The sequence below is a fragment of the Ahaetulla prasina genome, chromosome 1 (assembly GCF_028640845.1).
Source record: "Ahaetulla prasina isolate Xishuangbanna chromosome 1, ASM2864084v1, whole genome shotgun sequence".
Taxonomy (NCBI): Eukaryota; Metazoa; Chordata; class Lepidosauria; order Squamata; family Colubridae; genus Ahaetulla; species Ahaetulla prasina.
Genome location: NC_080539.1, coordinates 338428852 through 338454825, shown reverse-complemented (window position 1 = coordinate 338454825; position 25974 = coordinate 338428852). Strand labels below are relative to the sequence as shown.

At 37.2% G+C, this 25974-nt stretch overlaps 1 protein-coding gene across 1 annotated transcript in view; it reads right to left on the bottom strand.

Moving 5' to 3' along the window:
- Positions 1-3872: 3872 nt before the first annotated feature.
- The window catches only part of DYNC1H1 (dynein cytoplasmic 1 heavy chain 1), a 65520-nt gene continuing 43418 nt past the window's right edge, over positions 3873-25974 (bottom strand). Inside the window, exons 53-78 of the mRNA XM_058162718.1 lie at positions 25380-25497; positions 23967-24182; positions 22840-23052; positions 22307-22434; positions 20981-21134; positions 19884-20030; positions 19639-19789; positions 18496-18749; positions 18231-18365; positions 18035-18129; positions 17199-17373; positions 16755-16830; positions 15199-15359; positions 14733-14844; positions 14590-14650; positions 14354-14477; positions 13759-13872; positions 13084-13254; positions 12336-12553; positions 12122-12225; positions 10778-10989; positions 9993-10146; positions 8874-9016; positions 7731-7899; positions 4675-4802; positions 3873-4569 (exon numbers count right to left, since the gene is read on the bottom strand). Of these exons, the coding sequence (XP_058018701.1) occupies positions 4441-4569; positions 4675-4802; positions 7731-7899; positions 8874-9016; positions 9993-10146; positions 10778-10989; positions 12122-12225; positions 12336-12553; positions 13084-13254; positions 13759-13872; positions 14354-14477; positions 14590-14650; positions 14733-14844; positions 15199-15359; positions 16755-16830; positions 17199-17373; positions 18035-18129; positions 18231-18365; positions 18496-18749; positions 19639-19789; positions 19884-20030; positions 20981-21134; positions 22307-22434; positions 22840-23052; positions 23967-24182; positions 25380-25497 (3862 nt within the window). The 3' untranslated portion in view covers positions 3873-4440. The remainder of the gene's footprint in view (positions 4570-4674; positions 4803-7730; positions 7900-8873; positions 9017-9992; positions 10147-10777; positions 10990-12121; positions 12226-12335; positions 12554-13083; positions 13255-13758; positions 13873-14353; positions 14478-14589; positions 14651-14732; positions 14845-15198; positions 15360-16754; positions 16831-17198; positions 17374-18034; positions 18130-18230; positions 18366-18495; positions 18750-19638; positions 19790-19883; positions 20031-20980; positions 21135-22306; positions 22435-22839; positions 23053-23966; positions 24183-25379; positions 25498-25974) is intronic.

Below are 25974 nucleotides of genomic sequence, written 5' to 3'. Positions count from 1 at the left end.
CATTATAGGCAATAAGCGAGTATTTTAAGACAAATAAAAATATGAGCCATAGTTTGCCTAGCAAATGAAGTTATGTGTATCTTATGCCTTATGGATAAGTACATTGCTGTTTTAGGCTTTAGGTTAAATAGTAGCAAGAAAGTACTTCTGTATAATATTATGTACAATATATGTCATATGCATACATATCAGAACATATACATTGGCTGCAGATATCCAGATCATCATTATATGGCAACAGAGAAAACTCCTATTTCATAGCTTGTTTGCTCATCAGTTATAACTGGGACTACAGAATAACAAGAAGAAAACATTAACCATTAGATCAAGGAGTGTATTTTTTCTAACCATTTTTTTCTATTTATTTTCAATAGTTTCATATGCAGAGAAAAAAACTGATATAGAACGACTGGCTTACAGATACACGGTAAAGTCATTTTAAAATGCTGGGTTTCAAAAACAAACCTAGTTAAAAATTGATTTATTTCAACCTGGATTATTCTTGGCTTTAAGTGAATTGGTAAAACGTCTACAGATCCACAAATGTGAGGCTTGCATGAAGCAGCTGCAAATGTAGAGGATGGCAGATGAAAGCAGCCCTCTAGGGGTCCATCTGCAAATGTAGAGGATGGCAGATGAAAGCAGCCCTCTAGGGGTCTCAGAATTCTGGGAGTTGAAGTCCATAAGGCTCAAAGTTGCCAAGGTTGGAGACCCCTGCTCTAGGGTATTTGTGCAATATCAAGCTCTGTTGCTACTTTTATAACATGCTGATGTTGCCCTGCTTCCAAGAGTCAATAAACTCCATAGCCTTCAAGGCCAACTCAACGGCCTTCTTAGCTTATCAGTAGAATGATCTATAGAAGCTAAACAAGGCTGAACCTGGTTAGTACATGGATGAGAGACCTCTAGGAACTCCAAAAGAGAAAAATCCACTTTATTCTTATGGCCAGGGAGACTATCTGGACACGTCTGCAAAGTCCTTAAGTATTAAGCTTAGCTTGAATATCCCTAAAATATCCCTCCTGAAAGCTTAAGCTGAGCAACATGATACATGTTTGACCTCCCATCTTTCCTTTAGATAGGAATGGTGCATCGTTTATTTATTGAATAAACATGGAGGTCCTCATCATTTTGTGAATCTAACCAGGATAGTTTGTAGATGAGGGTTTGGTGTACCATATGACATTCCCCCCGTGTGTGTTTTTGTTCAGATTTAAGCAAAATTTAATATGCTTTGGGATCTTAGCAATGGTTGAGTGACAGCAGACAGGAATTTCCAAATGGAACTTTCTTACCTATTGTTTAGATCTAGATAAAAATACTATGTTAGACGGTTGAATTGGGAACTTTAGCAATACTGTTATCACCTTTTGTAGTAAGAACTAGGATTAAGAAATGAGATTCATGCTTTTAAAGTAAATAAAATTTCCCATTCCCTTTTGCCTCTCCCTTTCACAGCAAAAGTGTTCTGTTGATTCCAGCACTGGATCTGATTCTGATGCTAATGTAGAGGTAAGATGCCCAACTGATAAGAGTGAATGGGCAGTAATGTACCACCCTGTGGGACTGAAAGGCTATATACACTGCTCAAAAAAATAAAGGGAACACCTACCCAACACAATGTACTGTATTTAATAAGAATATTTCATTCCTTCAGATCTAGGATGTCTTACAGTATTTTTGTGTTCCCTTTGTTATTTTATTTATTTTTTATACTGTAAGACATCCTAGATCTGAAGGAATGAAATATTCTTATTAAATACAGTACATTGTGTTGGGTAGGTGTTCCCTTTATTTTTTTGAGCAGTATATATCTCCCATTCTGATTCCACTAGTAATCATATTTTATTACATAACATCTCTGATGACAATGGATGAAGTGTTATACATTCAATATATATATATATTTTAAAAATCAATCTTAAAACTTCAGGTTGGACATCCAACCATGGCTTTTCATCCAGAATGGAAGCAGTCCTCATTTATTTCATATTATTATTTCCAGGGGCTTATTGTGCAAGGCTGTGCAAGCTATGCTTTCACAAAGCCTGATTATCTGGAGGAAGGGGGTTAATTAAATGGCAATAATCTTGTGACCCCCCCCCCCATGCAAATTTGGCTAATGAACTCAAGCAGATGTTTGCAAGAAATTTAGAGGTGTTAGTTCAATATGGTTGCTTTGTGTAGAATAAATTGAAATTATTAGCATTTTAAAATGTAAGATGTTAATTAGCAACTTAGCTATTTGTAGAATTTACCATTTGTTGCATACCAAATATGCAATGACAATTGTTGCTTTAGTTTGTGGATCCTTACGATGGAGACGATGAAGAGTTCTCAGGCAACTCAGACTGTGATTTGGATTTTGATGACTCACCAGTGGTTTCTCTTCGTGATGCCATCTTAGAGGGGCAGGCGAGAAAATACCATCTGCCACAAAATTCATCTGAACTGCTTCAGACCTCAGAATCAGAACCACTCTGGTTTGCAACACCAAATTCTGAAATGTCAACTTCTGAAGATACATTGCAGCCCATGTTAGTTGATTCTGACTACAAATTATGTGAAATGTTAAATAGCAACAAAAAGCAAAGACGACCTGCTCCAGAATCTGGAGAAAAATCAAGAAAGAGGTTGCGGGTGATTTGAGGTGTCAATGGTTTCATTTAGTATAATTGAATTGAATTTGGCCAGGGATGAACAGATATTTTATGTTGCTGAATATTTCCACTGCAAAGGGCAAACTGGTGGCACAAATAAATAAGGTAGAAAATTAAATGTTCACGTTTTTTTTATTTATTAGATTTGTGTAACCCATCTCATCTTGTTTTTTAATCTTCAAGTAATTCATTCTTCTGAAAGTATGCCTTCCAATCAGGTCAATATAAGAAATATTTCTGTCTTTTATCTCTCTCATATTTGGAGGCTGAGGGAAGAGGAACCTTTACATTATTATGAATGAATCAAGGGGGACCCTGACCCTTTGTGTGCTCTTCCTTCTTGATGTAAATCAGATATACACAGATTACTGTGAGCAAAGATGATATCTGACAAAGCAGAGATATTCCAAATTCATCACAGAATTCTTAAGTAAGAGATGAAAGATGATTGAACAAAAAGGTTGGCAGGCTATGCCAAGCTCAATGAGCATTCAAAAGTTGTAAATTGCAGCTAACTAATCTTCATTAAATGTAAGAAAAAAACCTTTCGTATCTGGCAATGGGAGATTTGAGTTCTCTCTCTCTTGAAGGTTTTAAAAACAGGCTGACCAGATACCTGGTCAGGTACTACTTCTATACAAAGGACAATAGTGCTCCAAATACTAGCAGTCCTTGCGGATTTTACTTCATTGCTGACTATAGGGGATGGTGCTCATCTCCGTTTCAAGACCATTGACCCAGTGTTGCCCAAAGACATTTCTGTGGTCATGTGGCCAACATGACATCACAAAGTGCTGTTACCTTCTCACAGAAGTGATACCTATTTATCTACTTGTATTTGCATACTTTTGAACTGCTAGGTTGACAGGAGCTGGGGCGAGAATGGGAGCTCACCACATCACACACCGCTTGGGTCTTGAACCTGGGCTGCTGGCTGGCAAGCCCAATGTCTTAATCACTGAACCACTGCACTGTTCCCCAAATAGTAGACCACTGCTTATTTTGTCTTGCTGATAAAGATTGAAAAATCAGAGGAAGCAGCAGTGATCTTAAAGTTGAAACACATTTTTTGAATGGCACTGATAATGAATGGGAACCATGTAAAGGACAGAATGGATATGTGATTGTAAGACAAAAGCAAGTAATAGGCAAGCAAATTGAATGAGAGAGAAACAAAGTTCCCTGCAATCTAATGGACAGTACATAAATCCATTAAGCCATTTTTAGTCAAAAGCTTTTATTATAAGCAACTCATTTCTAGGTATCCCCAGAATCAAGTATAACTTGAATAATATAACCTGTAACATAATGCTAGCTTTTATTGGAAGAGAAAAATCAAGATTAGATGGACCAATGGAGAAAGTTAAGTTCCAAGTCTTATATTTGCCCTATTACTCCTAGCTTTTGTTATACATTTATTACATGAATGTAAAACTCCTACTGGAGAGTATCGGCAAACAAATAGCAATGAATGAACATTTTAAATGAATGACGTTTAATACATAAAATCTGAAAGAAGTGCAGGATTTTTTTTCTGAAGCTCAACCTAGGTGTAGGCAAGAAACAGAACTGAGGAAAAGGTTTTGTTGTATGATTTCTTCCTTCCTGTTTAGCATATGAAATCAACCCAGGTTTGAATGCCTTCTTGCATTACAGAATGTCATCAATTACTATTATCTTAGCTGTTAATTTACAATTGATCTGTTGAAGAAAGTACAAACTAGAAATAATCCTGTAAAGTTGCATTTAATTATTAATTCAACATTAATATAGGATCATTTTACTCAGTGCACAAGACAGCCACACCACGCTCATAGAAGCTACGAGGATCTTCCTTGGTAGCAATTTCAAAGTCAACAGTAAAGATCAGATCAGCCCGAGTAAAGTTCAGATAAACAGGCAGGGTCACCTGTAAAATAAGTTCAGAAGTTGGTTAAGAGGATAGAAATACACAAGGAAAATGAAAACAGCATGCTTAGCTGAAAAGCATGAGTAAAAAGACCCATTTTCTTACCACATTAGACTTTTTATCAGCATTTGTCTGTTTAATCCAGCGAAGTTGAGTTATGGGCAGTACGGTTGAAATAGCATTGGAAAGTGACAACTTGTTGTTATTACAAGTGGCTCCTTGAAGTTTCAGTCCTACAAAGGAAGTAGGAGAATGCTATTTGAAATGGCACAGAAGTACACTGAAACTCTGCAATATTAAAATTTACCACTTCATCTATGATAATGTGTAGTTAATAGATAGGTTACATATTCATTTCAACAAACGGAAGGAACTAATCCAACGTCAAAGAATGACATTCGAAGCATTTCATCTGAACGTTTTACAACAGCAATTTTCCCATTGTGAAACAGCATTTTCAGTTTAAAATGCTGAAATGTATTGACTGAAAGAGCATGCAATAGCTTTTATATATTTATTCAGTTCCTCAAATCAGTTCAATGCACGTTGTTCATTATCTTCACATTCTACATTAACAACCATCTTGTAAGATACTTTATACCAAGAGGTGGCGACTAACTCACAAACACCCAGGGAGTTCCACTGTCAATTTGGTTCTCCATCGCTCTCAGTCTGGTACTTTGATTATAGGAGTCCTTAACTTACAACAATTCATCAAGTGACTGTTCAAAGGTACAGTGGCACTAAAAAAAACTGACATAATTGTTTTCATACTTACAATAATTGCAGCATCCCCGTGGCCATGTGAACAAAATTTGGATGCTTGGCAACTGTTTCATATTTATTTTTATTTATTTATTTATTTATTTGATTTTTATACCGCCCTTCTCCCGAAGGACTCAGGGCGGTGTACAGGCAAAATAAAAACAGACAAGACAATATACAGTATAAAATGCAAGATTAAAAAACTTATTATAATTAGCCTAAAAATTTAAAATGTATAGAAAACTAAAACCCCATTTAAAATTAATAATAAAAATTATAAAATCAATAAAATTTAAGCCAGCCCCGCGCGAATGAAAAGATGTGTCTTCAGTTCGCGGCGAAAGGTCCGAAGGTCAGGTATTTGGCGTAAACCCGGGGGAAGTTCGTTCCAGAGTGTGGGAGCCCCCACAGAGAAGGACCTTCCCCTGGGGGCCGCCAGCCGACATTGCTTGGCGGACGGCACCCTGAGAAGTCCCTCTCTGTGAGAGCGTACGGGTCGGTGGGAGGCATGTGGTAACAGCAGGCGGTCCCGTAAGTACCCAGGCCCTAAGCCATGGAGCGCTTTAAAGGTCATAACCAAAACCTTAAAGTGCACCCGAAAGGCCACAGGTAGCCAGTGCAGTCTGCGCAGGAGCGGTGTTACATGGGAGCTACGCGAAGTTCCCTCTATCACCCGCGCAGCTGCATTCTGGACTAACTGAAGCCTTCGAGTGCACCTCAAGGGGAGCCCCATGTAGAGAGCATTACAATAATCCAAGCGAGAGGTAACGAGTGCGTGAGTGACTGTGCACAAGGCATCCCGATCAAGGAAGGGGCGCAACTGCCGAACCAGGCGGACCTGGTGGAAGGCCCCCCTGGAGACGGCCGTCAAATGGTCTTCAAACGACAGCCGCTCATCCAGGAGGACACCTAAGTTGCGCACCCTATCCTTTGGGGCCAACAACTCGCCTATTTATGGCAGTTGCAGTATCCCAGGGTCATGTGATTACCTTTTGTGACCTTCTGACAAGCACAAAGTCAATGGGGAAGCCAGATTCACATAACAACTGTGTTACTAACTTTATATCTGCAGTGATTCACTTATCAACTGTGGGAAGCAATGGGGCAACTGTGTGTAAAATGGGGCAAAATTCACTTTAAAATGTTTCACTTAGCAACAGAAATTTTGGGCTCAATTGTGGCCATAAGTTGAAGACTACCTGCATTAGGACACACAGATTTTCAAAATTCTCAGCTTGTAATTGTCACATTTTAAAATGTATAAGGGCCCTCTGCCTGAATTAGTTGATCATTCTTTAAAAAAAAAGCTGTAATAGTGAAATATAAACAAAAACAAAGAAAACATGATAGAACAAAAGAATGGCTACCAAATATATATTATGACCATTATGAAGCCTTTCTGGCTCTTCTCTTGTTTGTATCTCCAATTGATGGCCAAAGTGGTACTTTACATAAAATGATAAAGATCATCGCTGGTTTCAGTTTAAGTCCAAGGAGCCATATTCCAAATGTCTAATTTTGTCTTGTTGTGCGATGGGTTCTATATAAGGGAGCCATTGCTATTTAAATTTGGCTATTATGGATATAATCAGTTCAGCCATGGCAGCATATTCTCCAATTTCCATATGAAATATTCCCTGTGAGGTTTCCCTTTTCCAGTGTTGTGCCAACTTTCTTCTTGAAGCTGTCAACGTATATTTTAGTAAATTGCGATATTTTAAAATTTTCCTTTCCGAAATTATACCTACTGAAAACATCCGTGGTTGGCAGATAATTTTCCTTTATTTATTTGAATCCTACCTTTATTATTTTTACGAATAACTTAAGGCAGTGAGCATATCCAACACACCTTCTTCCTCATTTGCTGTCGTCCCCCCCCCCCCCCCCAAACAACTCTGTAACTGAGTGACTGGCTCAAGGTCACCCAGCTGGCTTTCCTGGCTAAGGTGGGACTATTTTTATTTATTTTATTTATTGTTTATATTTATATACCGCCCTATCTCCCAAAGGACTCAGGGCGGTTTACAGGCATTTAAAAGCAATAAATACAATTCTAAAAACAATTAAAAAACTTATTCAAAAGCCTAATAATTAAAAATATAAAAAATTAAAACCCAAGTTAAAACCCACAAACTAAAATCTAACTCAGTCTAGACTAGAATTCACAGGCTCCCCTTTTTAGCCTGGTGTCTTAGTTTGGACCATTTGCTGACGAAGCTTCTAAAGAGAAAATGATTTCCTTCCACAGCCACTTGGGATTGAAGCTTTTTCAATATTCCTTGAAACCAGTCACCAACATAAGGCACATACAGCTTAACAAGAGAAAGTTAACAAGTTTGCTCTTTCCTAACTAAAGGAACAAACAAAAAAAACCCAAAAAGCTGGGGGCAACTAACCCGTTACTCCGAAACTGCAGGCATCCAATACTGCATTCTGAGTGGTGGTTACATTGACTTCCAGGCAGAGTTCTTCCAAGGACCAGCTGTTAGCTTGAGCTACATATTGCCTTGTAGCAGTAATGTAGGCCTCGGGTACAAACAGGCCTCCCAGGCAGACATGGATGTTCTGTGGAACAAATGTGTAAGTAGGTTAACGTGATGGATGCCGCATGAAATCAATATATCCCAATTTCCTTCTTTAATTTCTTTAGAGCACTTGCCAAATTTTATTATCCCCTTCATAGGAATCCTAGGTCAGAATCAAGATTTTTAAAAATGTTCCATTAAACTAACTAACTGATTAGTTAGCCTTCTCTGCCATTGCCCCCCCACCCCCATGGTACATCTTCCCCCATAAGTGAGGTGCCAACTCCAAGAGAGGCATGCAATCCTGGGGGTACTTAGTGCCCTGAAGACTCTCCTGCCACCTTTAAATTTTTAACTTATCTTTTTTCTTGGCTGCCAGGTTACTGAATTTGGTATGTATTATGCGTTTACATAGTTTTTATACTTTTACCTATAAACCAGGGGTCTCCAACCTTGGAAACTTTAAGACTTGTGGATTCAACTCCCAGAATCCTTCAGCCAGCAAAGCTTAAAGTTACTAAGGTTGGAGAGAGCCCTGCTATAAACCACTCCAGAGTTACTTAGTGAGACGAATGGTATCTACATTTGATAAATATAAACATTTTAAGTTTAAGCAGCGCAATTTGTAAAAAGAGAAGTGTTTTGACCATGTGATCAGAACTTTTTTAGGATTGAAAAAAATAAAAGTGGCTTTGGGTGCATATGCAATTGATGGGCTGTCCTTCCCAACTCAAGGGCATTTTGCTTAAGTTTGATTGCTTGTCCTGTGCCTTTAGGATATATGCATTTCAGAAACTGAAGCCAGAATTGGGAGATCTGTTGTCATGGTCTTTTACAGTAGCATATTTTAAAGGATTCTTAACATTTTTATTTCCTGTCTTTCATTCAAGCTTTCTATCAAGGACTAAATGTAGTCGTTCCAATAGTGAAACTACAGTTTGGCTATGTTCTACCCCTTTGTAGCGCTTTGGGATGAACAGTACTGCACTTAACAGAAAATTAATTCCAATCTACCTTGAGTTCCTTTGCACCACCTGAAGCTGCAGCCTGCGAGATATTCTGCAGCTGTTTAATTCGTTCACTGAAGTCAGACACCCACTGTATGACTGTCATGCCAGCAGGCACTGTATAGTGAGACCAGCTATGAGGCAATATACCTAAAAGAAAAAATATATAGTGTGTTTTTTGTAAACAGAAAGGCCGGAATTTCAAATTCAGAGGCAGCCACCCTACAACTGGTATTCAGCTCCTCTTTCAACATAACTTTAAATCTACAGTTTGATCCAACTGAAACTCCAGTTAAGTGCTGTTATTGTTGTTTGTAGGGAGAATTGTTAATGGTGCAGGAAATATTGGATTACAGAAATAATTTTGCCCAAAGAGAAGATTGCCTTATGGGATAATCTTGCTGTAAAAAAACATTTGCTAAAAATCAGAACAATGGACTCCACACCATTGCTGTTTTTAAAGTGTCACAATCATTAGACATCTTAGAATAATTAACAGTGGCATATAAACCAGTAACTATTTTATAATGAGCTTGTGGAATGTGATATTATACATAACCTCTGAATATGATCTCTTGTAAAGTAAAAGTTGTTTTCATGTGTGGAATTAATTTCTTTGAAGAAGGTTGGTTACAAATGTTATGCTGTAAGCATTTATCTGCTTGGACTTGTTCTATTATTGCCATATTTTTGGCTGAAAGTCATTGGATTATTAGCATAGATTGAGAATGCATATATTTTCAACTATATATCCCTGTATTTGGGCGATATCAAAATTTGGGGTAATGGCCAAAAGCCATCACTATGCAAGATGGAAAGGATGAACATACACTGGATTGCCATCATGTTATTTGTAAAGATGTAATAAAATGAAATGTTGATAAAGAAGCAAGGAAGACTTTTGAACAATTTGGTCCCCTTTGTTGCAGTTGTATGTATATTTTTCATGCCTTTTCCCTGTCTTTTAAAAAAATTATCACATCCCAATATATAAAAATCATCTTGTTTAGTTTCATAACTTTAAAAAAACCTCCGAGAATTTGGGTCATGTGACAAACAAGCTTTTATAGACTTTCATAACCAGCAGGACTGTAATTTTTAATGTATAAGATTTGGAAAAACCTACCTTTTACCAATTCATTAATAAGCATTCGAAGATAATTGGTCTGTTTCTTCTTTCCTTCACACACGTGAACTACGTCTGCAAGATCTTGGCGAACATCCTGAAGGAGTTTTGCTCCCATTTTCACTTCTCTTTCAAAGAATCTGAATAATGGATCCTTGGTTTCAGGAGGAAAAATAAAATATGTAATATAATATGATATGATATGATATAATAAATATAATAAATAATATAATATAATAATATAATATAATATAATATAATGTTTAGTTTAATTTTTTTATTATTGTGTAGTTTAGATTTTTCTTTTAACATAATTTGAAAAGATGATTCTATATTACTGAGAGAAGCCCGGCAAGTGTAATGAGAGGTATCTGTTTCTTAAATGTAAGACTGTTTTGGAGGATAATTTTAACAGTTCCGTTTTTAAAAAAACATAGCACTATTATCTCTGACTCCTCTGCTTTCTTGTAGTATAGAAGACGGAATCTGTACATAAATAACTCCTCTAATTTGCTTAAATAGGTGGGAATGTACAAATTAGTTAAAGCCTCCCTGCATGGAGAATCGCCCTGGGTTTCTGTATATTGCTTCTGGTTCTTTTACAATACAAATGTGCAAAAAAATTTGTTATTGAAAGGCTCAAGTTTGAAATAGTCCATTTCATGCTGAAAAAAGCAGTTTTGTCTTCCAAATGGGATGTTTTATGAAGTTCCAATCTTAAAATGAAATTTTCGTCCAATCCTCCAAAGAATAACGTTGCAATAAAATAAATAATGAGCTTTTACCTTAATGTTGTCCACGGTTCGTTTTAAATGGTTGAGGGTTTGTGGGATGAGATGGAGCCAGTTGGAAGCCGTAGTGTGCAGTGTTCGCATCCAAGAAGGGCGACCGTCTGATGTAGAATCCGTTCGTGCTTTCTTCTCTGTCTCTGCATAGGCTAAATCATCTTCATCCTCCAACATCTGCATTTTCAGCATTTTACTGATCATATCAATCCCTGAAAAGAAGAAGACAAAATACTAGTGGCCCCTTTGTCACAGTGAAATGCTTCAAAATTTTATTTATTTTATTTATTTATTTATCAAATTTATATACCGCCCTATCTCCCGAAGGACTCAGGGCGGTGTACAGGCATTTAAAACACATAAATACAATGTAAGAAATATAAAAACAGTTAAAAAACTTATTCTAAACGCCTATTAATTTAAAATTAAAAATATAAAATAAAAGCCAATTTAAAAACCAGTAATTTAAAATTTAAAATTTAGCTCAGCCCTGCACAATTAAATAAATGTGTTTTAAGCCCGCGGCGGAAGGTCCGGAGGTCCGAAAGCTGACAAAGACCGGGGGGTAGTTCATTCCAGAGGGTGGGGGCCCCCACAGAGAAGGCCCTTCCCCTGGGCGCCGCCAGACGACATTGCCGCGCTGACGGCACCCTGAGGAGACCCTCTCTGTGAGAGCGCACGGGTCGGTGAGAGATATTCGGTAGCAGTAGGCGGTCCCGTAAGTAACCCGGCCCAATGCCATGGAGCGCTTTAAAGGTGGTCACCAACACCTTGAAGCGCACCCGGAAAGCCACAGGTAGCCAGTGCAGCCTGCGCAGGATGGGTGTTATACGGGAGCCACGGGGGGCTCCATCTATCACCCGCGCAGCCGCATTCTGGACTAACTGCAGCCTCCGGATGCCCTTCAAGGGGAGCCCCATGTAGAGAGCATTGCAGTAATCCAGGCGCGACGTCACGAGTTTAGAGAGATCTTTAACATATGTGTAGCTATTCTGTCTTCATTAAGTATTACTACTTAGTTTAATTAATGCATAATTCAGTTTTTTAAAATGCAAACTGCAAAACTCTTCAGCTGTTTTACCTTATACTGTTCGTATTTGGCCATGCATTTTCTAATGAGATTTGTATGCTATTATTTTGATGTTCAGAATTCATTCCCTGTTTGACTACCCATTTTATGTCCAAATTTTCAATATGCATACCTCACTGAAGCAGCTTACAAATGTACACCATTATAAGTGATGGTTTAAAAAAATACCAGGATGTTTCTTATTCCATTATTCCAACATGCAGAAAATTATTTTATACACGTAAGCGTTATCGTTCACGAAGCAAGATGTTTACCTTGTGTGGTGAGAAGAACTTTCTCAGCATTATTTGGTAATCCAAGCCAGGAGGGAGTTTGTGTATCCGGCAGCAATTCCACCCACTGTACAAATTCTTCACGTCTGTCAAATCAACAATGCCACACTGTGACCAAGATATTCCTAACTACAAGGAATACATGCAATAACTCAAGTTTAACCCACGCTTAGTTTTAGAAAGAAAATGTTCATACCGGATTCCATCCGGCATCTGAATAGCTTTATGCCCATCAACTTTGGAAGCCAATTTGAATTCACTGTCAAAGCTTAGTGTGGTGAAGAGTCGCTCCAGGAAAGTGTTCAATAACCGCTGGTCAAATTCGTTATCAATGCGGCCACCATAAATTGACTGAGCCATCAACGTCTTCAGGGCAGACCATGGAATCTTGTCAGGTGAGATGTTCTGACGACCCTGAGATTGGAGACATCTTTGTGGTAAAAGGAACAGCTAACACATTATAAAGTCTACAAGGGCAGTGGTATTAACAAGAGCTAGTTTAATAAAATAGTGCTGACCCATGACTAGAAGATTTCGTCTCCTGAAATAAGGGATGCTCTCAGAATCTGTAGAGTATCTGGATGTTAATGACATTTGGGCTGCCTTAGCTTGGTTATGGTAATTAATTGTTTTTACTAGTTTGCTGTTATTTTGCTTGATCCTTAGGTACCTTACTGCCAAAATGGGGGGGGGGAGGGGCTATATATGAATTATATAAACAAAAGGCCTTGGCTATCAGTTTCGATCAAATCCAATGGATACGGGTGATGTTAAATCCAATACAGGAATAATATAACTTCCTTCTGCTTTTTGAATAAAAGATAAGATATAATCAAAACTGTTCATATCATTTGGCTAACTTATAATTATTGGATTTGTCCTTTTTAAGAAGTAGAATTTTTCTAATCATTTCACACAAAGGAATAAGATGGGAAATCACTTACCTTTGCCGTATCATCAAGCCACGTATCTACGGTATCGCAGGCAGATCTTAAATCGGATTCTCCAAATTCGTATTTTTTTGACCAGCCAAGAGGAGCATATCGCAGACGCTCTTGAATAATAGCGTGGAACCATGCAAGAAGGAAATAGAGACGTGCACGCTCGTTTGGTGACTAGAGGGGAGAAAAACCAATGAATTTTTATTTTCAGTTCAATAGGAAAAAAAAAGAGCAACCTATTTAACAGAACACAGTAAGACTTTGTTTGAGATGGAATATATTTTCGAATTTTGCATCTTTTATTTCAGATGAAAGAATCGGTCCTTTTCCTTTCTTGCTGTAGTTTATTTTAAGGTACTTGATGTAATGTATAAACCCATTTAGATGAAGAAAGGGCTTTTAGAAGAGGATACTGACACAAAAGTCAAATCATGTGTTAAATAAACAAATGGTCTTTACTTTACTTTTGTTATGTCTACAAGCTTAAAACAGTCTGATCTTTACTGGTTAGAATATAAAATGGCTGGGGCATTTGTATCTATGAAGCAAATGGAAACTGTTGCAAGATTAGCAACAGCTACTCTGACTAAAACTCAGAGTAAAGCTTCTTCATGGATTCATTCACTAACACTTTTGTGTTTATTAGTGAAATTTTGAGTAATAACTTTAAAAACTTACCTTGCACATTCTCGACACAGGGATGCTGCTAAAGGTTCTCAGCATATTGGCCTTTACACCAGGTGGTGGTTCAAAGACAAAAATTCTTCCAGCACGTAACAAGTTGACTGGAACCTGAGCACAAAATACATTATCCAAATGTACAGTGAGAAATGTATTAATCAGATTTATATAGTCGCCAATCTCATGTGTAATGACCATGGAGCACTTTTAATAATCCCTTGTTTGGGGAAATGCTCTTTGCCCCCAAACCTGTAATGCTGGACCAACTAAAATGATTCTGCTGTGCTGAACTTTTAATTTATCACCTTAGCATGGATTAACGAACAGAAATAAAAATCACATAACTAGATGGGAGATCAAGATCTAATATGAATTAGACAACAAAAACATCTAAAGAAGTGAACACAGTATTAAGACACTTGACTTTGCACACACAAAGAAGTACTAATTTCTCTCCTTTAATAAAGAGAAAATGAATTAAGCATAAAAGGACAGAAACCTCACAAGATGAGGCTAAACTTCCTCTTTTACAATAGCAGAATTTAGAAACGAAATGTGATGGTTATTTTTTGCTTTTAGTCTGATTGCTTACTTTTGGATTTATCTCCATTGTAAGGAACAATCTAAAGCATGCATGAGGTTGAAGGGAATGCAGCTTCTTTTCCAGTTGCATCAACCATCCAGGTGCCAAGTGGACATTCTTCAACATGACCCACCTGAAAAACATATTAAAAACAAACAAACCCAAACAGATTAATGCTTTAGAAGTCTCTATCATACAGACCCAAAACTGATAAATTGCTAATCATAGCATTAAGAAGAACCCACCTGCCTGACTTCACGGCTGTATTGATTGCTTTATCAGCTTGGTTAAATCCTTCAGCAGAACCTAAAAGGACAACATTACCATATTTAGAAACGTGTGACAGTCTTCTGCAGCATTTGGTAGACAAAATATATGAAAATGTTACCAATAGCAATAGAGGTGATCTGTGTATTTTGCTCTGCAGCAAGGTCTTCAACATGTCCACTAGCATCATAGCCAGGTACAGAGCACATCAAGACAGGTGTGTTAGGCTTCACCTAAAATCCAGGAATGGGAAAGAAAAGGGAAAAATCAGGTATGTTTACTTCACAGGAAGAGGCAGTTCTCTCTGTTTCAAGGTTTGCTAAGAGATTTGCAGTTTTTCTAGTACTGAGAAAATCTCAACTCTGAAATGTCATATGTGCCAGAAAAGGGCCACAGTTTCAATTTCAGAAAGCTAAAACAGAATGATAGAATGAGTTAGATCCTCTGCCATTTAATAAATTTAAAAAAAATCAGCATTCAATGCAACGTTTACTTTAGTAGCAGACTTTAAAGCACCATCTGCATCATTCTGTGATTCTGGGGACCAAGCGGGTGTGTTTGTGTGTGTAATTAAAATGTTTACTTGCCTCAGTATCTACAATATGTGCCAGGTCCAAAGGCTGCTCCATAATGGACATAAAATTTTCTCCAAGATTTGTGGAAACGAAGTGATGTGCCATTGCCAATAAACGATCAGGGCGGAAAGCTTGGATCAAAAGCAAGCGGTGAATGGCTTGTCCAATGGGTGCTGAAATATAGAAAAAAGAAAAATAAAACATTCATGTAGTATTTGGATTGATCCATGCAATTCAAGACTAAGATGATGGCAACACAGCCAATATGGTTGTTTTTTTCTCCCCAAGAAAATAAGGAGGTGGAGAAATAAAACTGCTTCCATCTTTACTCCCTTCCACACATGAAATTATGGAATTTGATTTCAGACTGTTTAGGGAGAGATGACATTCCGTAAAAAACTCAGGTCCAGAAACAGGTCTGCTATTTCTGATGTCACTAGGAGCTCTTCTCCAGCTGTCTAGAAAACCACGAAACTACATGAAAGCCTGCGATCCTGCAAATATTGTCTAGCACTGCTCTAGTATGATACATTACACGTAGGTTCTATAGTATTTCACATGAAGACTAAAAAAAAAAAATTCTAAGAGCTTCTTTATGATAATTGTGTATAAAGCTATCAAACGCAGGACCCTTTCTAGCAATTGTATTTGTTCATTCTTCATATTCTAAACAACAGTGTGTGTGTGTATGTGTGTGTTCTATAGCCATAAGACCAAATGATCCTTTACAAATGACCTTGGGCAATTTAGATTACACTTTTGTGAATTCCAGTGGGGAAAAAAGGAAAAGGAGAAAGAACCCTGTGCCAGTGAAAGTATGCAACAATCCCACATGCAGATCTGGATGGTGAGCTATCCTCGATGTTATCTATTATCTATTACTCAAGGCTAGAGCCATTTCTTTAGGAATGATATTCTTTAAGAATGATGTTCCAAGCACTAGCACAAGCTCTGTACCAGTTCTAACCAGCAGGTAATACAAATTGATGCCCTCACAGAAGGAGATCACCCTGTGAGCCAGCTGGCGTTTGGCTAAATGTTTTCTAAGCCCACCAGCCCTTGAGTGACAGATGAATCAGAACACCAACTCTGCACACCTACGGTATTCCTCTAAGAAAAATACTGTTCCAGTCAGAGTCACAAATCCACCAATTCGAAAATCCATGGGCTAACAATCCATGTTAACTCCATTTTTTATCAGAATTCACTCTTAAGCGCACTGACGTTATAAAGACAATGCACCTGTTTTTTTATTGACAACAGCTTTATTGTAGGCTATTAGTAAGTCTGAATGGTCCTGAATTATATATTTACCATTGCCAAGGGACCCTTTATGCCACCTTCAAAATCAGACATTACTTGTTGATATAATACTAATATACTATTTTAAAGAACTATTTTTCAGATTCAAAATCAACAATTTCACAAATTATTTTTTTTACAAATTAATTTGATATTATCTTTTTCCAAACATTATATATTTGTCTTCTTCATACAATTTCTTCTGGTGAGTGTTCCACAAACATCTAACAAAGCAAAATTGAGATGGAAGAAATTCATGAACTTACTTGCAGTTTTGTCTTCTGTCCAAAGATGGGGTACAGTCTGCTCTGGGGAACTGCTATCCAGCCAAATGCAGAATTGCTGTAGGTCAGATTCAATTAAAAATTATTATTTCTGAGCAATACATAAGAATCTTGAAATAGATCTAAGACCAATGAGTTTCTTCACATGAAGACAGATCAAGGATATCTTATTTCCCTAAGGAACATGTTCCTGTGTGAGAAGAACATGTTTTTATACATGGTGATACTTTCCTGATTAATATACACCTCAGTCAGCATAAGCTATCCAACCTACATATTGGTAACAATGTGTATGAAATGAAGTTGGATTTAAGCTGCAAATACACACACACACACACACTGACCTAAAGAGAATGAATATTCTTATTTGCATTAATAATTCACTTTAAAATTCAATAGTTTAGACATATTAAAAAGTAGTCTTACTTCATCAGATTTGATTTTGGAAACAAGGTCCTTAAATGAAGAAAGACAGCTTAGTCTCATCATAGCTTCCACCTGTTCTAACGTTAGGCCACTAATTTTGGGGAGGATTGTATTGCTGAGTACGATTTCTTTCCCTCTTAGGAAATGCTGGAATTCTGCATCATATGTAGGCTCCCTTCAATTGAAACAGAAGAAAATCACACTGAGAACAATTCTCTCAAAGATAAAGAAACCTAATTACTCTCTAAGTATAATACTTTGGATTACTGATGTGTACAAGAAACATGGGAAAATCATTAGTTCTGCTTGTATGAATAGCAATTTAAAATTGACAAATCATCTTTTGCAAGATATTTCGGAAAAGGTTAAACCATGCTTTTCATTCAGGTTTTTTTTAACAGCATATCCAAATTGGCCTTTCTGACATTATTTTTATTGACTTGAACAGAAATATTGAATTTCCTGCGTCCAGGGGTGGTATTCATTTACCTTTGCTACCGGTTCACAAATGTGAGCGTGTGCAGAGCCGCCTGCACCTGCGCAGATCGTCAAAAACAGAATGTGATGACATCCGGGCAGGTGGGCAGAGCCTCTCGCAGCCACTGCTACCAGTTCGCACAATCCGGATAGAACCGGCTGAATACCACCACTGCCTGCGTCCCTCTGCCATCTTAGGTTGCACAAATTAACTTTAAATCTATAAATGCTACTGCTGGATACAACTTTACTCTGACTTTTGGAGTGCTTTTAGTTTTTATCAAATTCCTATAATTCTTAAAATTTTGGAAAGACTTCACTCTTCAATACTGACTTGCTTAATAAATGAATTTGCTTACCCTATAGTGCCTTTCAATTTTATTCTAGCCAACAGCATTGCAAAGGTTATGTGATCCTGGTGCAGCATGCCACGAGCAACTCTATTGAATGCCACCTAGAAATACAAAATTAGGAAGATCAGCTTTGTAGAAAGTTTGTGAACAGGAAAAAAAAAATGTCTGAAGTGTTTTGAAGTACAAAATGCTTTTACTTAACCTGGAACAGATCTTTTGTGATAATAGAAAGACGTTGGGTATGGTCTGTAATTCCCTTCAAATTTGGGTTCTCATACAGGACATTATGATAGATATCCAGGAAAAACTGAAGAGAATACTGATATAGGAAGTGTATCTAAGGTAGAATTCAAATGGAATAAGAGTGTTAAAAGCAACATGTTAACTTGAATGGAAATGGCGTCTTGCAATATTTTTTTAAAAAAAGAAATCTGAGAAAGGGAAATCTAAATCAAAGCCTCTTGTACCTGCTTCAATGACTCCATTGTGAAGTAAATACTGCTGCATGCAGTAGAAAGTGGGAGGTATTGCTGAGACACTGTTTCTACCTCTTGCATGACAATATCTGTTTCTTCCACTTTTCTAGTAACTTCAGCTGCCTCTCTCTTTAAGTTCTCCAAAGTGGTTATGATGGTATCATCATCCAAGATTCGTCCTTTTACTTCATTGAGGGCTTGGAGAAGAGATTTTTCTAGCTGCCGCAAACGCAGCTGGAATTCACCTTTAAGAATAACAGAGACCCTTAAACAAAACTTGAATCACATTCTGAACTGCTTACCTTTTAATAGAGAGGACACAAAGAAACAGCAAAACAGTACTAGTGGGTTTTACTTTTTAATAGAGAGGAGAATAATTTATGAGTCTGAGCTGAGAATTAATGTAAAATTCCTATATTTATTAAGTTTATGTGCAGCCCAGAGTCATTTTGGATAGTGAGAAAAGCATATAAAATACGTACATACATATATACTTTGGATTATATTTAATCTGAACTCTGAGTTGATTTTACAAGAATAATTTTAAACAACACAAAGTAATTTTACAGCATCCTGCTAAGCAAATTTTTTTTTAGAGGCATAAGGTATATGTACAAATAAATGTTAATAATGAAGTGGGGTTTTTTTTAGTTATGGAAATTAGTTTGTCTAGGAAAATTATTGCTTTTTTAAAAAAAAGACCTAACAAGGGAATGAGATCTGCTCCCATACTCTTCTTAATTAATAAAAAAAAAAACCAAGAATCAGACTTTTTGAGTTTTTTCTGGTAGCCATATTCAAGCCCGGCCCAAGGTTGACTCAGCCTTCCATCCTTTATAAGGTAGGTAAAATGAGGACCCAGATTGTTGGAGGGGCAATAAGTTGACTTTGTAAATATACAAATAGAATGAGACTATTGCCTGTAAGCCGCCCTGAGTCTTCGGAGAAGGGCGGGATATAAATGTAAATTAAAAAAAAAAATAGAACTGAATCTCAATTTTGCAGAATTATAATTATCAATTATTTGCTAATGAAATTGATCCTGCTATAGAATAAACAAAATTCTATTCCTTTCTTTCTGCTGCTCTTTAGGTGCTGAGAAAGGTTGGGGATTCGGTTTTTCAGTGACTATACCTTGAAGTTTCAGGAGATCAGAACGTTTCTCATCTACATCAGGTCTTTCAGCTTTCAGTACCTCATTCAGGCACTGACTCTGTAAACTGCTACGAGTTACTGTGAAGTTGACAAATGTCACACGAGAACAGAGATCTGGTGGAAACTCAACCTATAAAACACAAAATGTTCAATGTAACCTTTAAATAGCCTCTCCTATCCACTGCCATCAACCACTGGCCTTGTAAAACAAGTTTATTGCTTACTGTTGGGTCTCTGGTAGAGAGGAATATTACAAATGATGGTGATAAATCAATATCTTGATCTCCCAAAGTGATAAGAACTCGACCACCAGTTCTACGGACTTCACGGTTCAGCACAGGATTCAGAACAGGGTCATAGCTTTCCACATCCTAGACAAGATGACAAAGCAGGCATACATGGAATCAAGTAGAAATCTTAAACCAATTTCTGAAAAAAAGCTATGACTTGCTTAATGACTGCACTGCTTAGTGACCAAAATTCCAGGCCCAAATGTGGTAATAAGTCAAGGATTACCTAGATTTTCTTCAGACACTCTATTTACTTCAAAAAAAATTTCCCCCAAAAACATTTTACTCAGATTTTCTGACAATAAGTTAAGACTGTTTTTCTTATCTTGTCTTCCATTTAGATAGGTACATATCTTAAATTCAGGCTCATCTTTTTAAAGAGAAATCTAGCAGTTGAGTAAGCTGAATCTTTTAAAAATGTAGATATAAATATACTGTCTTCAAAACATGGAAAGGAAAACAGGCATGATGAAGGTTGTGACATCATGATCCAAGCCATGCCTTTTTTGTAGTGAGCTTGTTGTTTGTAGCATGTGTGAATATAAGGGGAGGGATTCTGATTGCAACACTGCAACCAACATTTTATGGTTTGACGACCCCAAAATTTTTGTTCAGAACTGTTTACATTTTTCAATGTGATAATTTCAATAACTGTTCACTGATGGAAACTACTGTAAAATACATTTATTCTACAACCTGAATTTTGCTTACCAATTACAAGAAACAGCACTAACTTTAAGATATCAATTTTAAATAACTTCAGAAGTAATATGGCCGAGGACAAAAGGGGATATTCTTGTCAATGTCTTTTATTAGTCCTGGTTGCTAAGTGCTTTTTAATTCAGTGATTTCATGAGGTAGATTCAGATAACTCTAGATCTTGTTCTTTTCAATATTACATAGGTTCCATATTACCAATTGTACTTGCATTTGTTTCTGCATTTGAATTACAGATAAGTGCTGTTAGTTTTCATAAAAGTAAAAATTACTCTACTTAGTTTTTGAAGGTAAAACATGCAACAGCAACAAACCTGGACAAGCAGAGGATTACCAAATCGCAGGGCACTTTCCAAATTCTTTCTGAATGCATCATCCAAGAAGCTAGTACGAGTTATTTTACGGTCCTTATATTCATTCATGATGAATTCTGTAGCTTGGCCCGAAGGATCAATAATTAAGGGATACCTAAAATGTAATTAAGTTTTTAAGAAAGCTAACAGAAGAATATTTTATTCCATATAGTCACTGGAGTAATTTTTTAAAAGGTAGTTTAACACAGATATATTAGATATTTTTTCAATGCCATTGCTATGGTACTAAATTCATGATGTATGCTGGAAACTATAAAAGCTTCATCCATTATTTACCCCCAAAATAGTGTCTGTTGCCTTTTTGTTTTATTTCTTTGAGCTTCCAAATTCCTATTTAATCTGTTATTCTATTGGATCTTGCCCTTCTAACAGACATACTACAATTGAACACCATCTAACTGCCACTCGGTAGTTTTTCAGCAGAAATAGTGAATATTTATTCAAAGCATATAAGATATATATTTGAAAATTCCATTTTAAACTATGCTAATGTCTAATATGTTAGGACACAATCTTCACATACTTAATCAGTAGTGGATTTCAATTTCGGCCACTACTGATTCGATCGTGGGAGCTTGCGTATGCATAAACACCTGGGCGGGTGAATGCAGCCCCCAGCTGTCGCCATTAACGGTTTGCCTGATCCGGGGCGAACCGGTAGCAACCCACCACTGTACCTAATGACTACTTATTATAATTTTGTCCATCTTCTTATAAAACTTCAAGTAGCTAGACATTTTGTAATTCTTCTTAAACAGTGCTTGAACTGATATCTTGAACTTTTTTGAAACCATTAATCATATGGGAAGGGTTAGCTGAGAATTGCTAGTAACTTTCTGGATGAGAATTTAAAAATTTTCATCTTATTTAAGAGATACTTAGATGGCATATTTTTCTTTAGTAAAACCAGTGTCACTGGTTTATTAAAACAGTGATATGCAAACTATGTTTTTGGAACATATTTACTGTATCTGAGAATGACTTTCTTTCATGATATATGAAATAAGATATATAAATGTATTATTCCCAAGTGCTATTCTTAGGGGAAAAGATGCTTACAATTATAAGCCATTCTCTCCATACTACATCAGAAGATTCTTGGAAATGCCACAGTATCAGAATATTTATACAACATTATGTCCTAGCAGTATAGCAAAACTAATGTTCTTTCCCCTAGAAAGAGCTTGTTTTAACACAAGTGTTAAAAAATACTATTTTTCTGTACAGTTTTTTGGATGAAAATTTGCCTGATGAAGAGTAAAGTACCTATTAAATCTCTTAAGCATAATTGCATTTTCTGTGCACAAGTCATCTGCAGGGAGAGAACTTGCTTGCCAGCGAAGACGTTCATCTGCATTCGACAAGTATTCTGTTCTAGCAATATCTGTACGGAACTGTAAAATAAGCATTAGGATTTACTCAAGAGAAGCCAAGAATTGACAAACATCTGTGGGTTAATAAATGTATTTGCTCCTTTTCTACTACTACTGAACTATGCTACCCTGTGATTTGTTTTACCCTCATAAAATATTGTTAACCCTTCAGCTTTATCCATTGATTGCAATTTGGGTCCAAGTATGCATATCTTTAATCAAAAAGGGCGAGTATTGGAGAAACATATTTCAAGCGATCCAGGCTGTTCAGCTGTTAATACTAAGGCTACTATTTATCAAGGAACAAGATACTGAACTGGCGTTCCACGCTCCAAACTGTTGCATATAATGCAGCACAATAAGTGACTCAATTGTTCGTAATAAATGGTGGTGAATGATTTTATGATCCGTGGATTTTTTTTTTACCTGAATATTTGCCTGTTGCAAGTGATGGGACCATGTTGTGAATAGGTTTTGTCGCATCTGCTGGTCAAAATAACCAGCATAAGCAATAAATGCTCCTGAGAGCAAACAGTCTCCTGCAATTGTGGACATCTGATTCTTGAAGGTTTCACTTGTTTTCTCCCATCTATCACGTTCAGCGGACAAGCTCTTCAAAAGAGCTGTGCTACGATTTACCTGGAAGTGAAGCATTGAATATATTCAAACAAAAACCAAACTTAAAAATTTTGATATCATTTCAGGGAAAACACTATTATTAAAAACCTGGCTCTAACACAGTATCAGTGGGAAATGGGAGGTGAGAGAGAAACAAGAGCAAAGTATAGAGCTCCAGGAAAACTGTAAGAAATTTTAATCATAGTTGAAAAAAATTCTGCAACATATCATAAATTGTGATTAGCATCAATATTACACTTCCCCATTAGTTTTCTATTTTTCAAGGAGGCCTCCGATCAGTAACTGAGATGTGTAGGCTGTTACGTCCCAGTTAAGAATGTGGGAGTGCAAAGGTAGGAGGGGAGGGCCTGGGAAGCTTGGTGCAGACCACACAAATTGGGGGAAGGGCAGTGCTGTGCAGAGGAGTGAGTGTAAGAGGTCAGGTGTGGTGTATGCAAGCAAAGGAGGGGAAGGAGGACATAATGTGTGTGAGGGACGAAAAGTCAGGGGTGTGGGGAGACTTACCCAACTGATTTGTGACCTGTCAGCTTTCCCATTGAATTTGCTTGTGGGAAGCTGGCAGGGAAGATCAAATAAATAGCGATCACATTTGTGGGGCACTGCAAACTTATTTTAAGTGTGAGCTGGTTGCCAAGTGCCCAAATTTTGTTAACATGATCATGGGGGCCAAAACTTTGCCTTTGAAGTCCTTTTGTTCAGCATTGTCATTAACACTGAATGGTTGCTGAATGAATGTTAAGTGAGGACTACCTACACTGCACATAACAGCATAGAAGTCAAAACATGCGTCTAAGATTGATGGTGGCAATTTAAAATGGAATTCAGTGCTCACAAGAAAAGTAAAACTCTTGACTTTGGTCTAATCAGAACTCAACGAAACTTAACAAACGTTTAACAAAAAGTGACAGTCTCACCTTTGCTTCCACAGCAGCTAGATCTGCCTTAATAGCCTGAGCTTCAGAAATCAGTACAGCATACTCCTCCTTGTAACGAGCAATGCTGGTCTCCAGGTCTCTAATCATCTGCTCAACTTCATTGGCCTTCTGCTGGTTGTCTTTGGCATCGTCTTCAAGTTTCTGCAGCTCATTCCTCAGGGGCTCTACTCGCTTCAGCATGTCAGCATAGTTCAACTAGAAAAAAAAGACACTCAATTTCACACAATTCGGGATTTTGCAGTCCTCCATAAACCCTCATGTCAATAGTCTGATGTGAGAAAGTTGCTAAGATGAAATCCAGTGGATTTATTTTACTGAAGAAATACTTTTTGTTTGTGAAAACAGAAAGGGAGGAATTCTTCCTCTCCCATAGAAACACACCAACTCCAGCATGGGGTATCCTCAGATTTTGAAGATGTTTGCGGAGCTATGGATTTCAGTGGGGAGGACAAATTGGAGGAGAAAATTCCTCCCCAAATCTAAGTCTGCAACTTCACCCTTTGATTTTGACGGTAGGAATGCTTAAGAAAGATAGATGTACTTCAGCACTAAATCAGACTATAAAAAACTGAAATAGAATAGAATAGAATAGAACAGAATAGAACAGGAGAGAGTTAGTTTACCAGTTCTGAATGGTACTGAAAGAAGTACCGTATTTTTTGGACTATAAGAAGCACCTTTTCCCCCCAAAAGAGGGTGAAAATCTGGGTGTGTCTTATACTCCGAATGTAGCCCCGCCCAGCTTCTCAAATGGAGGTTTCAGAGGCTGAAAAAAGCATCAAAAACGAAGCTTCAGAAAAAAAGCCCCAAACACAGCTTCAGAGACTTTTTTTCTGAAGCTGTTTCAAAGGCTTTCAGAGGCAGAAAAAAGTTTTTTCTGAAAGAGTTTCAGAAGTTTCAGAGGCAGAAAAAAAAGGCAAAAAAAAAAAAAAAAAAAAAAAAAGCAAGGCACAGAGCTCACAACCAAGGAACCTGTTGCTAAAATTCACCTCTGGGAACAGCTGATTGGGGGTATTCCGGGAAGTCAATCTACCTGCCAATCAGTTTTTTTCTTATTTTCCTCCCCAAAAACTAAGGCACGTCTTATATTCTGAAAAATCCTGTACTTCCCTTTCTGTCCTATAAATACTTGACAAAATCTGCTTGGTACTGTTTTCCATTTTTTTTACTGTAGCATTTTTCTTTCTTTTGGTCCTATCCTATTTAGCACTTTCATTTGTTTCTTTCTTTTTTTTTATCCAAAACTGCTTTTTCCAGTTCTGGATAAAAAAACCCTGCTTTTTTGCTTTCCTCTTACTGTTTTAGCAATTTGCAGGAACCCAAAATGTCTCTGCAGCCCCAGCTTATATCTCTTTATTTTGAAAATATGATCCTTCCGAGCAGATTATTTACCTGTGCAATAGCCCATTTTACCATAGGTCCACAAGCCAGAGAAGCTCTGTTCACAATTTCATAATTGTAGCTTGGATTTGATAAATAGTTCTTCTTCATTTTCTCTCGGATGGCATCACTAGAAGAGCAAAAGAGTTTGAAGAACCATACAGGCAAATAGTCATTCAATATACAAGTTCCAATTGTGTGACTATCACCATCACCACATTAAGTAGAGCTAAAACTACAAATACCTTATATCTTCAATATTAAAGTTGACAATGCTGCTGATGAAATTATCTCTGAGAATAACTGGCCTGATCTTTTTCCAGTCACTTGTCTCCTCACCCAACAAGAGACAGATTGATTCTAAAGCCAGTTTTACTGCAGGAGGTGGATTGGCCATGGTTCTTACTTCAATAAGATGCTGTTTCTTTATAGAGCTCACCGCTATTTAAGGGATGGAAAAAAGCACTGAGCATGCAACATACACTTCAGGCTGCTGATGGGAATGGAGAATGAAATTTAGTTCAAAGACTGCAATTTTGTCACTGTTGTAATAATAGATGGGCTGCGCTAAACAAGTCTTCATTTTAATGGATCTCACAGGCCTCAA